This window comes from Pristiophorus japonicus, chromosome 17, assembly GCF_044704955.1.
Source record: "Pristiophorus japonicus isolate sPriJap1 chromosome 17, sPriJap1.hap1, whole genome shotgun sequence".
Taxonomy (NCBI): domain Eukaryota; kingdom Metazoa; phylum Chordata; class Chondrichthyes; family Pristiophoridae; genus Pristiophorus; species Pristiophorus japonicus.
This window is the reverse complement of record NC_091993.1, coordinates 94,684,177-94,698,359: the sequence shown is the minus strand read 5'-3', so window position 1 is coordinate 94,698,359 and position 14,183 is coordinate 94,684,177. Positions and strand designations below refer to the sequence as shown.

Here is a 14,183-nt window from a genome sequence, read left to right as displayed (position 1 = left end):
TTGGGTAGATGTAGCCCAGTGACTCGGGGCCCGGGCCGGAGAATGCAAGCGCAGCGCTGGAAGCTGCATCACTTGCACAACGTTGCTGGCTGGCAGCCCTTCAGAACGCGTTTATCATTAAAACCGGGACCGTGCTTTGAAACCAAAAAAACAAATTGTGGATGCTCTCTCTTATCGCCCGAACACACTTCACTGTTTCAGAGTTAACCCAAGTTGCAAACGCAAATTGCGCAATTATATATGATCGGGCATCGCCATACCGCGACGATTTTATTTTTGAGCTCTCAGGTAATTTTCTTTTTTGCAGTGGCGCCGCTGAATTTAGCACCGCACGTCTGCATTTACTACAGAAAATGCTAACGTTGTTGGAGATGTGTGTGCAAAATAGGCTATAATTTGCATGTAAAAATAAGACAGACTTTCGATAACTGCGCTGAGGGCGAGAACAATAAGCCAAGTAAATATTTGAACGAGGAAAAAATTGTAGGGATGAGGAAAGAGCCGGGGAGTGGGACTGACTCGATGGGCTGAATGGTCTTCATCTGTGCTGTACTGTTCTACGAAGCAGTTATTACACAAAATGAATATTTTTATGGGTGCTCATTAACTTGTAACATCAGTCTTAAGTTTCAAAGACGCATCGTTCCCAAGTTGAAGTTGCTAAAAACTATGTACATCAGTATTTGTATTTCTATATTGTACAATGTTTTAAGAATAAATATTTGCAAGATTCAACTGTGTAACATCCGTCTGGATCAACCAAGCAGTAATTGTTTAGCGGTTACAATCTGACTGGTTTATTTTATCAGCAATTCATAATGAGACAGGATTAATAAACAATCTCCTAGTAAAGGGTCCTCTCAGAATGAATGATCCATAGCAGGATTGAGTTTCAAATTCAGATGGAGGGTGGATCTCTAACCAGCGTAATACGCTTAAATAAAGGAGACTATGAAGGTATGAGAGCAAAGTTGGTTAAAGTGGACTGGGAAAATTGATTAAAGTGTAGGACGGTTGATGAACAGTGGTGTACATTTAAGGAGATATTTCACAACTCTCGAAAAATATATTCCACTGAGGAGGAAAGGGTGCAAGAGAAAAGAGAGCCATCCATGGTTAACTAAAGAAATAAAGGAAAAATTTAAAAACAAGGGCATACAATGTGGCCAAAACTAATGGGAGGATAGAAGATTGGGATGTGTTTAAAAGCCAACAGAGAATGACTTTTCAAAAAATTGAGAAGATAGATTATGAAAGTAAACTAGCATGAAATATAAAAACAGATAGCAAGAGTTTCTATACGTATATAAAAAGGAAAAGAGTGGCTAGAGTAAATGTTGGTCCCTTAGAGGACGAGACAGGGGAATTAGTAATGGGGAACATGGAGATGGCAGAAACTCTGAACAAATATTTTGTATCAGTCTTTACGGTAGAGGACACTAACAATATCCCAACAGTGAAGGGGCTATAGGGGGGAAGGAACTTAACACAATCACAATCACTAAGTACTCAGTAAGATAATGGGACTAAAGGCAGATAAATCCCCTGGACCTGATGGCTTGCATCCTAGGGTCTTAAGAGAAGTAGCGGCAGGGATTGTGGATGCATTGGTTATAATTTACCAAAATTCCCTGGATTCTGGGGAGTTCCCAGCAGATTGGAAAACTGCAAATGAAATGCCCCTATTTAAAAAAAGGAGGCAGACAAAAAGCAGGAAACTTTAGACCAGTTAGCCTAACATCTGTGGTTGGGAAAATGTTGGAATCCATTATTAAAGAAGCAGTAGCAGGACATTTGGAAAAGCAAAATTCGGTCAGGCAGAGTCAGCATGGATTTATGAAGGGGAAATCATGTTTGACAAATTTGCTGGAATTCTTTGAGGATGTAGTGAGCAGGGTGCATAAAGGGAAACCAGTGGATGTGGTGCATTTGGACTTCCAGAAGGCTTTTGACAAGGTGCCACATAAAAGTTCACGGGGTTGGGGGTAATATATTAGCATGGATAGAGGATTGGCTAACAAACCGAAAACAGAGTTGGGATAAATGGTTCATTCTCGGGTTGGCAATCAGGAACTAGTGGGGTACTGCAGGGATCAGTGCTGGGACCCCAACTATTTACAATCTATATTAACGACTTGGAAAAAGAGACCGAGTGTAACGTAGCCAAGTTTGCTGACAATACAAAGATGGGAGGAAAAGCAATGTGTGAGGAGGACACCAAAAATCTGCAAAAGGACATAGACAGACTAAGTGAGTGGGAAAAAATTTGGCAGATGGAGTATAATGTTGGAAAATGTGAGGTCATGCAATTTGACAGAAAAAAATCAAAGAGCAGGTTATTATTTAAATGGAGAGAGATTGCAAAGTGCTGCAGTATAGCAGGACCTGGGAGTACTTGTGCAAGAAATGCAAAAGATTAGTATGCAGGTACAGCAAGTGATCAGGAAGGCCAATGGAATCTTGGCCTTTATAGCGAAGGGGATGGAGTATAAAAGCAGGGAAATCTTGCTACAGTTGTACAGGGTATTGGTGAGCCCACACCTGAAATACTGTGTGCAGTTTTGGTTTCCATATTTACGTAAGGATATACTTGCTTTGGAGGCAGTTCAGAGAAGGTTCACTAGGTTGATTCTGGAGATGAGAGGGTTGTCTTTATGAGGAAAGGTTGAGTAGGTTGGGCCTCTACTCATTGGAATTCAGCAGAATGAGAGGTGATCTTATTGAAACGTATAAGATTATGAGGGGGCTTAACAAGGTGGATGCAGAGAGGTTGTTTCCACGATAGGGGAGACTAGAACTAGAGGGCACAATCTTAGAATAAGGGGCTGCCCATTTAAAACTGAGATGAGGAGAAATTTCTTCTCTGAGGGTGTGGATCTGTGGAGCTCACTGCCTCAGAGAGCTGTGGAAGCTGGGACATTGAATACATTTAAGACAGAAATAGAGTTTCTTAAATGATAAGGGAATAAGGGGTTATGAGGAGCGGGCAGGGAGGTGCACCTGAGTCCATGATCGGATCAGCCATGATCGTATTGAATAGCGGAGCAGGCTCGAGGGGTCGTATGGGCCTACTCCTGCTCCTATTTCTTATGCTGTTATATCAGACACAATACATCTGATTCATTGGCTGTGTTTTTCCATATATTCGAGTGCATTTTGTTCCGTATGTTGATCTCGTTTAAGTATTTTTTTAAATCACAGATATAAAATAATACAAGAGAAGAGTTTGATTCTACAGAGACCTATAATTGAAGAAGATTGCTAGTGCTCTGATAGAATTTATCATTTTACATGGCAGCTGGTGACCACTGGGGAGGTGCGCTCATTTTGTAGAAAATAGTGGGAATGGGTGGTGGGGTTGGGAATCATCCTTTTTTCATCCCAATAAGCATAATTTTTTTGCCCACAATGTTGATATCCATGCAGAGAATGAATAACTGGTACATTTTAAAAGTGCCAATTTAATATTGAAGTCGCTGGAACTGGGGGAAGGGCAGATGTCTGCATCTGACCATGTTATAGGAACATAGTGACAATGTTGCATCTGAAAGCGTCTCCTTGTCGAACACAGAACATAAAAAAAAGGAAAGGGCAAACTGCACCGGTGGGAGAGGAAGTTTGTAACCGTGGAGAAATCAGATGTGGACGAGTAAAGACAAAAGAGTCAGTCAGGACGCCAACGAAGCTGAAAAGTACTGATCAAACAAAACTAATATTACGTGAAGCACAGCAAAAACTAATTAGTGGGAAATAAAGAGGCCAAGTCCAATAGCAGCAAGAGGGGAAAGAGACAAATGGGATCGCGTGCAAACTGCTTGAGGAAGTTTTACAACAGCAAATACATTTTAGGCCTCAACCAATTGGCAACAATGCCGCATAGTCCGCCAATTGATACATAAGGGATGATTCGGTTTAGTACTGCAGTAATTCTAGTCTAAATCTGCAAGTCTGTACAAACAACAAGCAGTTTAGCATCTCGAAGATGGAAGAAGCGCGACTGCTCTCCAGTTTCACCGTTCTAGTATTAGGCTACAGCGTCCTCTAGTGGAATTACACAGTATGTGCAGTTATATCGTTCTTTTCACGTCGTCAGCATATCCCAAAGTACTTAGCGGCCAATGAATTACTTTTGAAGAGTAGTTACTGTAATTATGTAAGCAAATGCTCAAAGTCCCCAAAACAGCTAATGATCGAAATAATCAACTAATCTGTTCAGTTGTAAGTGTTAGCCAATACATTCCCCCTTCTTTTCATGTACCCGAAGTGCCATGAGATAGATTTGCATCCAGTTGAAGAGAGAGGCAGGGTCTCTGTTTAATGCCTCATCCAAAATACACCACTTCCAACAATCCCTCAGTACAGCACTGAAATCTCAACCTAGAACATGCAATCAAGTCATACGTTCTAAGGTTGCTTCCACTAAGCCAAATTGACATTTGCTTGGGTAGAAAAAAATAAGATCCAGTACAATATTTTAATGAGCCTCAGCTGATCCAAATAGAACATTTCTAATTGGATAATAGAAATATTAAGTAAAGGAAATACCAAGGTTATATATATATATATATTTCCAGGCTGTAAAATTATATTACTAGCCCTAGTGTTTTAATTCCTATCTCCTAATATAGAAACATAGAAAATAGGTGCAGGAGTAGGCCATTCGGCCCTTCTAACCTGCACCGCCATTCAATGAGTTCATGGCTGAACATGCAACTTCAGTACCCCATTCCTGCTTTCTCGCCATACCCCTTGATCCCCCTAGTAGTAAGGACTTCATCTAACTCCTTTTTGAATATATTTAGTGAATTGGCCTCAACAACTTTCTGTGGTAGAGAATTCCACAGGTTCACCACTCTCTGGGTGAAGAAATTCCTCCTCATCTCGGTCCTAAATGGCTTACCCCTTATCCTTAGACTGTGTCCCCTGGTTCTGGACTTCCCCAACATTGGGAACATTCTTCCTGCATCTAACCTGTCTAACCCCGTCAGAATTTTAAACGTTTCTATGAGGTCTCCTCTCATTCTTCTGAACTCCAGTGAATACAAGCCCAGTTGTATTCCAGATAAGTTGGCGTTCTGATACATCGGTTGTCCAAGTGCTAACAAGGGGATATAGACAGGCTAAGTGAGTGGGCAAGAACATGGCAAATGGAATATAATATGGAGAAATGTGAAGTTATCCACTTTGGTAGGAAAAATAGAAAAGCAGAGTAATTTTTAAACAGATTGGGAAATGTTGGTGTTCAGAGGGACCTGGTTGTCCTTGTACACAAATCACTGAAAATTAACATGCAGGTACAACAAGCAATTAAGAAAGCGAATTGTATGTTGGCCTTTATTACAAGATGATTTGAGTATAAGTGTCAAGATGTCTTACTGCAATTATGTAAGGCCCTGGTGAGAGCACACCTGGATTATTGTGTACAGTTTTGGTTTCCTTACCTAAGGAAGGATATACTTGCCATGGAGGGAGTGCAACAAAGGTTTACCAGACTGATTCCTGGGGTGGAGAGATTGAGTAGACTTGGCCTACATTCTCCAGAGTATAAAAGAATGAGAGGTGATCTCATTGAAACATACAAAATTCTTAGAGCTTGACAGGGTAGATGTTTCCCCTGGCTGGGGAGTCTAGAACCAGAGTTCACAGTCTCAGAATAAAGGGTCAGCTATTTAGGACTGAGATGAGGAGAAATTTCTTCATTGAGGGTGGTGAATCTTTGGAATTCTCTATCCCAGAGGGCTGTGGATGCTCAGTCGTTCAATACATTCAACACAGAGATCGATAGATTTTTGGATATTAAGGGATATTGGGATAGTGCACGAAAGTGGAGTTGAGGTAGAGGATCAGCCATGAGTTTATTGAATGACGGAACAGGCTCAAGGGGCGAAATAGCTTACTCCTGCTCCTATTTCTTGTATAACCTTATCAGAAAAGTAGTGAATGAGGGAAGAAGGTGAGGGTTGCTCTGGTATCTCTTGCTTTAGACATAACAGGGCCACTTTTTTTGTCCTTTGAGCCAGGGGAAGTTATTCCCCAATTAAAAATCATTAAAAAATGGACAGAGACCCTTCTTTATGTTGCCCTGATATTTCTGGTTTCCTCCTGAGGTGGGGTGAAGTCCTATGCCTACAACAGGCTAAAGACAACTGTATTAATGGGAAGCTGGAGGATATTCTCATGGTCTGCTTGCTTTATTTTCCTCTTGGATCACCATGAGTACCCATTTTGAAGGATGTCCAGAACAAATGAGGCTTGCGTCCTGTTCTCAGGCTCTCTTGGAAGAATCAGAGAAAGGGCAGCAAAAAATAAAGATCCATGGTGAGTTCCTTTTTTCCAGGGATAGGGATCAGAGGCTGACTTTTCTCCTCGCACTGAATTCCACCAGGGATCAGACCTGCACGAGGAAGCATTTGGCTCATGTTAATGACCCGAGCCTGGAAATATAAGTGGGTCCAGACCATTTTTTTAAATTTTTTTTTATTCGTAGCCAATCTTTCCAATTCTCTGTCAAATCACAAACGCCAGAGGTCACCTTGCACACATCAAGGATCACTCTGCGCCAATGCTCTTAGCCAAAAGGCCGAGAGCCACTGCACCGTTCCTGGAAGTACTACAATACCAGGTTCGTGCCATGGAGGTGGACGGGTCAGCAACCCCACACACCTCCGTGGAGGTGGATGGGTCAATCCACCCCATCCACCTTTGCAGGCAGAGTTCAGTTCAGGTGCACTGCAGCTGCCTGGTAATTAGGTGTAAGAGGCACAGAAAACTGGTCCAACATTTTCTGCCAAATCCAAATATAGTGTCTGATATATGGAGGGTTGATTGGGCAAATAATGGTACTTCTTTCTCTTGGGAGGGAGAGGAATATTGCATGAAATGAGCATGAATACACCAATTTCCCATTACATGAGATCTTGTAATCTGCCAATTGTTGATAAAGTAATTTGTATTAATCAAGTTCATTTGAAAGGTCACATGGTTCTGGAAGAGGGAGTGACAAAGATGGCTACAAGTAGCCATCCCAAGGTTTTAACACAACTGATTCTCTTTCCCCCTCTCCCCTCCCCCATGAACTGGATGTATGGGGAATTAAATTGTGACTATATGTCATTAAGATGAAATTCTGCACTATTGAAGGCAAGCTCATTGGGTGAATTTTCACGGTTTGGGTTGATGGCCTATCATTTAAATAACAAACATAGTTGCATGTATGAAAATCAGAGACATGCAATTATTATGGCAGGTATTTGGTAAAGACCCAGGGAATAGAAGGGTCTTCATACACATACACTGGTTTGGTGTTTACTACTTGAAAATACAAACATTTTCATGTGCATTCCATGACAAACTAAGTAGAAGGCAGCATCTTTTAAGTAGATTGTTTTGAGCAAGTTCTTTCACTCGATCTTTATCATTTTTGGACGTGATTATCTTTACTTTTTTGCTTTATTAATTTTCCCAACTTATGGGAAAAAAATCTGGTCTTAATTTTATCCTTATAGAAGCACAGCTGAGATCAGTAACTCATCATATGGTATACAAACCTACACTATAGACGAGAGGCGAACTCTTCTTGAGAACTATTAGTGAAAATAAAATCTGATTCCCCCTTTTGTACAAGTAATAGAAAATTTAATTCTGTCACCTTGGGATCCACCTGTTAAACTTCAAAACTTTGTGTAAGGCTATTGGCAATGAGGGAACCCATTGAGGGTTTCTGACCTAGGCATTTGCTCACGAGGAGCACCTACTGTTCCCGACCTTGTCCATTTTTCCTGGGGAATTGTGCTCACATGGGTGAGGCAGTAGGTGTTTATAATTACTTACTGGCCTTGTGTGCCCCACCTATAATTCCTCCCTTATGGGTGGGGCATACAAGGCCAGTAATTATAAATACCACAGGAGTTTAAGACTGTGTTTCAATAAAGACCACCCCTAATACAGTCTTGAAAGGCATTGTAATTTAAAAGAAATCCCAGTTATTTTGGCTAGCATACAAATGGTACATGATCTAGAATTAACTTAATGTCAACTAGACATTTGGACATCTATCAACTTTTACTGCTAACCCCTATTTACGGTTCTCCTCCTGCTGCAAAACAAAAGTAGAAAGCTAACAAGATTATTGCTCTAACTGATTGTTGGTTTCATATCTTGCCACTCTTCCCTTAGAGAATAGTGCGAGGCAATGGAAGGATTCGCAGGCTGATTAACAGTCCGACGGGCTGTGACATGAATGTTCCTGCCATGACTATAACCATCTTTATACCAGCCAATAGTATGGTTAATCCTATATAGCATACAGTAGCAGAAGGATTTTATAGGCTCCCACAACCCATACAATTATGGGGTCCAGACCCACCAAACATGAGTATTTCACTAGAAGCCAACCTAGAATTTAGAGCCAGTGCTCCAATCTCCACTGTGACTGGCTAGAACAGGATTTAAACCCTGTACCTTCTGTATCAAAGGCAGGAATGCTCCAACAAACCAACTCACTGGTGAGAGGCTGTATTAGAACAAGGTTAAGCAGGAATGAGCTAACGCATTTACTGAACTTGTAACCGATAATTGAGTTGCTTTCTGTGGTTAACGTGCAATATTAATTTGGGTTAATGCTGGCATTATTGGGCCAGATTTTTGCTGAGCAAAATAACTGAATGATGTATGGCGTTAATGCACAAATTGGCTAGTAACTTGCAACGAGGAAGAGAGAGCCCATGAATTGCCAATTGCCACAAGTTGCTGGTCGACCTACGCTACTCCATTAGCTTCGCAAAAACATCGCGCCCTTAATCTCCCTATGCTTATCATGAAGTTGTTGCATTTGCACATTAATTGTCCATTAAACTCAGCACTGAAAGTTAAGTCTAGTAATTTAGGTAAGTACCCATTAAAATATAATTGTTAATGACTGTCAATCAAACTCTTGCCCAGAAAATAAAAAGTATGGTCTCATTGCTTCAAGTTGTGAATTGTTTTACATTTTAAATGTAAATTTGTTTATCTTTTTCTCTTCTGAATTCAATCTTTATTTCTTTGTGCCTGATTTGACATTTAACTCTAATTTACCCTCATTCTCAGTCCTTCCTGTGTTGATTTCTCAATTTTTAAATCCAATTGGTTAAGGAGATCCTGTTTGTCCCATTGTTCACAACGGTGGATCAAGACAACAGGACCCTTTATTAGCTTGCAGTTCCAGCAACTTGGTGGGCAAAAATGTTTAAAATTGTGAAATTGTAAGTCTAACTAACAAGGCATTCTGCCAGATGCCCCGCTCCAGCAAAATCTGGCCCATTAAATTTGCATTTGGTTTCCTCAAACTATACTAAAAATATAATTTCTACATGGATACAAAATACAAGCACAGGTACAATGGACCGAATAGCCTTCTGGGCTGTACGATTCTTTTTATTTATATGTTTAAAAACTAATTCATGTGCTAAAATGGGCAGACATGTGCTGGGTGAAATTTAATGCCAAGAGTGTGAAGTGATTCATTTTGGTAGGAAGAATGAGGCAGCGCAATATGAACTAAGTGGTACAATTTTAAAAGGGGTACAGGAAGAGACCTAGGATTTTTGTACACAATTCTTTGAAGGTAGTAGGACAAGTTGAGAAGGATGTTACAAAGGCACATGGGATCCTTGGCTTTATTAATAGGCAGAGTATAAAAGCAAGGAAGTTATGCTGAACCTTTATAAAACACTGATTTGGCCTCAGCTGGACTATGGTGGTCAATTTTGGTCACCAACTTTAGGACCTATGGCAAGGCCCTGGAGAGGGTGCAGAAAAGATTTACTAGAATGGTACCAGGGCTGAGGAACTTCAGTTACATGGAGAAGCTGGGGTTGTTCATAAGATTTGGATTTAAATAGCGTCTTTCACGATCACCGGATGTCTCAAAATGCTCCACAGCCAATTAAGTACTTATGGAGATAGTTACTGTTGTAAGGCAGTAAAATGTAGTAGCCAATTTGCGCACGAGCAAACTTCCACAAACAGCAATGTGATGATAAAAGAGATTAGCTGGTCATTATGTTGATTGAGGGATAAATATTGACCAGGACACAGGGGATTAACTCCCCTGTTCTTCAAAATGCCATGGGATCTTTTACGTCCACTTGAGCGCAGGTGGGCCCTTCATTTAACGTCTCATCCGAAAGATGGCACCTCCAACAGTGCAGCACTCCCGTGTCTGCATAGGGTTTTGTGCTCAAATCCCTTAAGAGTAGAGAAGGGAAAAGAGATTTGAGTAAATAAGGAGACACAGTTTCCACTGGCAGAAGAGTCAGTAACCACAGAACAGATTTAAGGTGACTGGCAAAGAGGCGATATGAGGAAAAACTTTAAAAAAAAACATGAGTTCTTATTATCTGGAATGCACTGCCTGAAAGTATGGTAGAAGCAGATTCAATCGTAACATTCAAAAGAGAATTGGACATTTGAAAGGAAAAAAATACACGGCTTTAGGGAAAGAGCAGAGTAGGATTAACTGGCTAGCTCTACCAAAGATGAAGTCCTTACTACTCGGGGGATCAAGGGGTATGGCGTGAAAGCAGGAAGGGGGTACTGAAGTTTCATGTTCAGCCATGAACTCATTGAATGGCGGTGCAGGCTAGAAGGGCTGAATGGCCTGCTCCTGCACCTATTTTCTATGTTTCTATGTTTCAAAGGCATGAGGGGGCAAATGGCCTCCTTTGCTGTATATGATAGAATTCTAGAGTGGGCTTTGAGGGGAAACAAAATAGCCACCGAGTACTTGGGAGAATTTTTCCCTTCTGGGTAGTGCTGGTATTGGTGCCTGAGCAGTGGTAACATTTCTTATCCTTTACCAACAATGATATGTTTGATGAGCATGGTTAATGCAACAGGTAATTTGTCAATCATGCTATGTGAAGCGTGATGCATCCTAGATGTTTAAGTGTGGAAATTTGGTGTAACACCTTGCTTTTATCATGACATTTGACTGTCTAAATTTCAGACCTCAGATTTTCAATTTGCATTAAAAAAAATGGACCATCGAAAAAATTCCTGTGAAGCAAAAGTGATTAGTCATAAAATAAATTTTATGATTAAAACGCACTTTTGCTTCACTGGAGTACACTAAATGTTTGGAAATAACAGCAATGTAAATCACATGCAATATAAAATAAAATTGCACGTGACAAAGAAAAAAAAAATCCAGTCAGCACTTGGTTTCTGAAATACTGGTGAGTTTTTATTTGTTGGCACAGGTTTGTTACAATCTTCAATCTCTTGCCTCATGTGTGCAGCACACTCAAGTCAGGTAAAACAACAAGACACTTCCAGTGACTGAATCTTTCCAGGTGAAGTATAAAGGTTGCATTAAAATGTGAAGGGCAGGATAACATGCCTCATATTCTTACCAACACTGACCATTGTAAAAACTAGCACTTATCCCTTCCATCTAAGGCTTTACACAGGAAAGCACCAAAAATGACATGTATGTACAGTGCACTAATTGCAGGTAAAAGCTGAAAACATTAAGTGGTCATAATCAACTGATTCTATTGGTTTCACTTTTTACATAACAAGATTTTCATATTTGCTCTTCAGAAATACAAAGCAGTCTTATGATTCAGTACTCAATTTTACTTTGACTGAAACTTCATTTATCACATTAGCACATTTTCAGGTTTGTACTTAAGCAGAAATAAGCAGAAGTAAACAACTGACAATAGCTGTCACTTTTTAAAACATCACGAGAGAATAGGGCAATGCTTTAGTGAAAACTCAGTTTTCTGATGCTGTTCCAGTTTGTTTTAAACCCTCACCAGAGTGAGGATGAGAGTCATTTCTTCACCTGTGTAAAGCAATAGTTCGAGACTTTCAAATCTTCCTCCAACATCTTAAAAAATGTGATTGGGGAAAAAGTTGCAAAAAATAATTTGTACAATGATATTAGTATTCCACAGTTCTAAAATAGTGAAAAATTATTTACACTGCTTTTAAACTGCCTGAGCTAGATGAAAGGATATCCGTCTAGATTTGACCAAGAAGTTTAAAAAAAAAAAAAATCAGCCTATACCTAGGTTGACAAAAGGATGTTTTCTCCAGCAATGCTCCTTTCTCTATTGAGGCGAAAAGGTACAATCTGTTGCTAGGTAGCAGATTGTACATGTTTGAGGACAATATTCAATTTCTGGGTTTCTGTATTCATCGTTTAAACATAAAACTTATATAAACCAATTAACTGGGTTGAAATTATTTAAGTGAGCAATATACAGCATTCATTTCAAAAGAAACAGTGCTCTATTTTTAACTCAGTAAAAAAGCAAACCAAGACTTTGTTTTAAAAAAAGGAAAATGTACTGTACAGGGTAATTTTTGTTCCACATTTAACTAATCCAGAGTTGGAAATTAAAAACCAAGTTACACAGTTTAAGTGCTTAAGCAGTATAAAGTGTCCTTTTTAAATTGCAGGAGAAACAAAAACACTAGCAGAAAATTCAAAACACCAAATTCTCAAGCTCTATTAAGACCTTGAATTGCCTGCAAAGAACATCCTTTAACTCCAGTGTAGAACGAAATAGGGAGAATTGCAGTGATCAGGAGAATGAAGCCGAGGTGTACAAATGTGTACTGCTAAACTGAATATAATCCAAAGCTCCACAGAAGACCCAATATGCATGGCTTGAAGTCGTCTTACATAAGTAAAAATGCTTTAAAGGCCTTATTCAAGTTTGTGTACAAGCTAACAAAAGTACTGTGATGAAGTGCGTGTCTTGAAGGTTATTCCACAATGTAATACAAGTCAGTGATCAACTGTTTCATAGCTTGCTTTTTTTTTTAAAAACGTAAACAGCAGTGGTGCAGGTGATAAAGCCAGCAAAAAATTTACAAATGCTATATATAAAAAGTTGCAGAGAACTAAAATTGATACCCATTTGGCACCCAAACAATATCCCTAGGTTGAAATCCAAGTCACCTCACAATTAGGAATTCTAAAAGGATAATACCTGGGGGACAATTGGATGCAACACCGGTACCTTAATTTCACAATCCTATCAAAAATATACAATATCTAACAAAAAAAACCTTACTAGTTATGGCTTTGATCTTCAGCACTATATTTTACATCACAATATAAAGTATCGTTATCAACATTGCGCAGGTCTCCATGCAAAATTTATTTATACATGTACAATGTATAGTAGCAATCAAACTAGATCAAACATTCTTTCACTGAACACTTTTCAAGTCCATGCCTTTGGGACTCGATGTATGATGAGTCAATTACTGTGGAGCTCCTCCCAGTCATCTAATACTGGATACTGAACTCTGATTGGCGACTGTGTACGTCGAGGCCTTCTCTTCAGATAATGTTGCAACAACAGGAGTTCCATTATTTGCCAAATAGCCTTGTTTGAAGGTTTCAAAATATGAGGCCTGTACAGGTTTATGACACTGAAGAACTTTAATGGCATCATCTATTTTAAACCATTCCCTTTTCCTCCCTAAAAATGAGAAAATAGTTGATTTTTTTTGCGGGGGGTGGGGTGAGGGGGGAGGGGGAAAGGTGGAAAGAGAAAAAACAGCTGTTAGTAAAGTTACAATTGATGCATGGATGCTGTTGCCCTGGTCCAATCAATACAAATCTATTCCTTAGTCATAACTCTGAAGGATAAAATGGTTCAGCAATCACCAAAACCGAAGTATACAATACTTGTCATTTCTGACAACTGCAAATAGATAAACATTTCAAGCAGAAACATCCCTTTGAGCTCCAATAGCTGTAAAGATGTAGAAAACATATATTATATAAATATATTTGACGTAAATACAGGTACAACGTTGGGAATCCACAAGCCTCGGGACTGAGGCCCCTCCATATTCTGTGTATTTCTGGACTTCGGAACATCTTTAAGGTCCCGAGTCCGAAAACGCCTGCGCCAAGTTAGGTAGGAAGGGCGGGCGGAGGGAGAAAAGGGAGGGGGAGGGGGGAGGGAGGGGGGAGGAGGAGAGGGAGGGGGGAGAAAGAGGGAGGGAGGGAGGGAGGGGGGAGAAAGAGGGAGGGAGGGAGGGAGGGGGGGAGAAAGAGGGAGGGAGGGAGGGAGGGGGGGAGAAAGAGGGAGGGAGGGAGGGGGGGGAGAAAGAGGGAGGGAGGGAGGGAGGGGGGAGAAAGAGGGAGGGAGGGAGGGGGGGGAGAAAGAGGG

General features: G+C 40.3%; 1 protein-coding gene across 1 annotated transcript in view; it reads right to left on the bottom strand.

Annotated features, from left to right (window-relative positions):
• Positions 1-11,198: 11,198 nt before the first annotated feature.
• The window catches only part of LOC139228006 (diphosphoinositol polyphosphate phosphohydrolase 1-like), an 88,038-nt gene continuing 85,053 nt past the window's right edge, over positions 11,199-14,183 (bottom strand). The window contains exon 4 of the mRNA XM_070859156.1: positions 11,199-13,605. Coding sequence (XP_070715257.1) covers positions 13,285-13,605 — 321 coding nt within the window. The 3' untranslated portion in view covers positions 11,199-13,284. The remainder of the gene's footprint in view (positions 13,606-14,183) is intronic.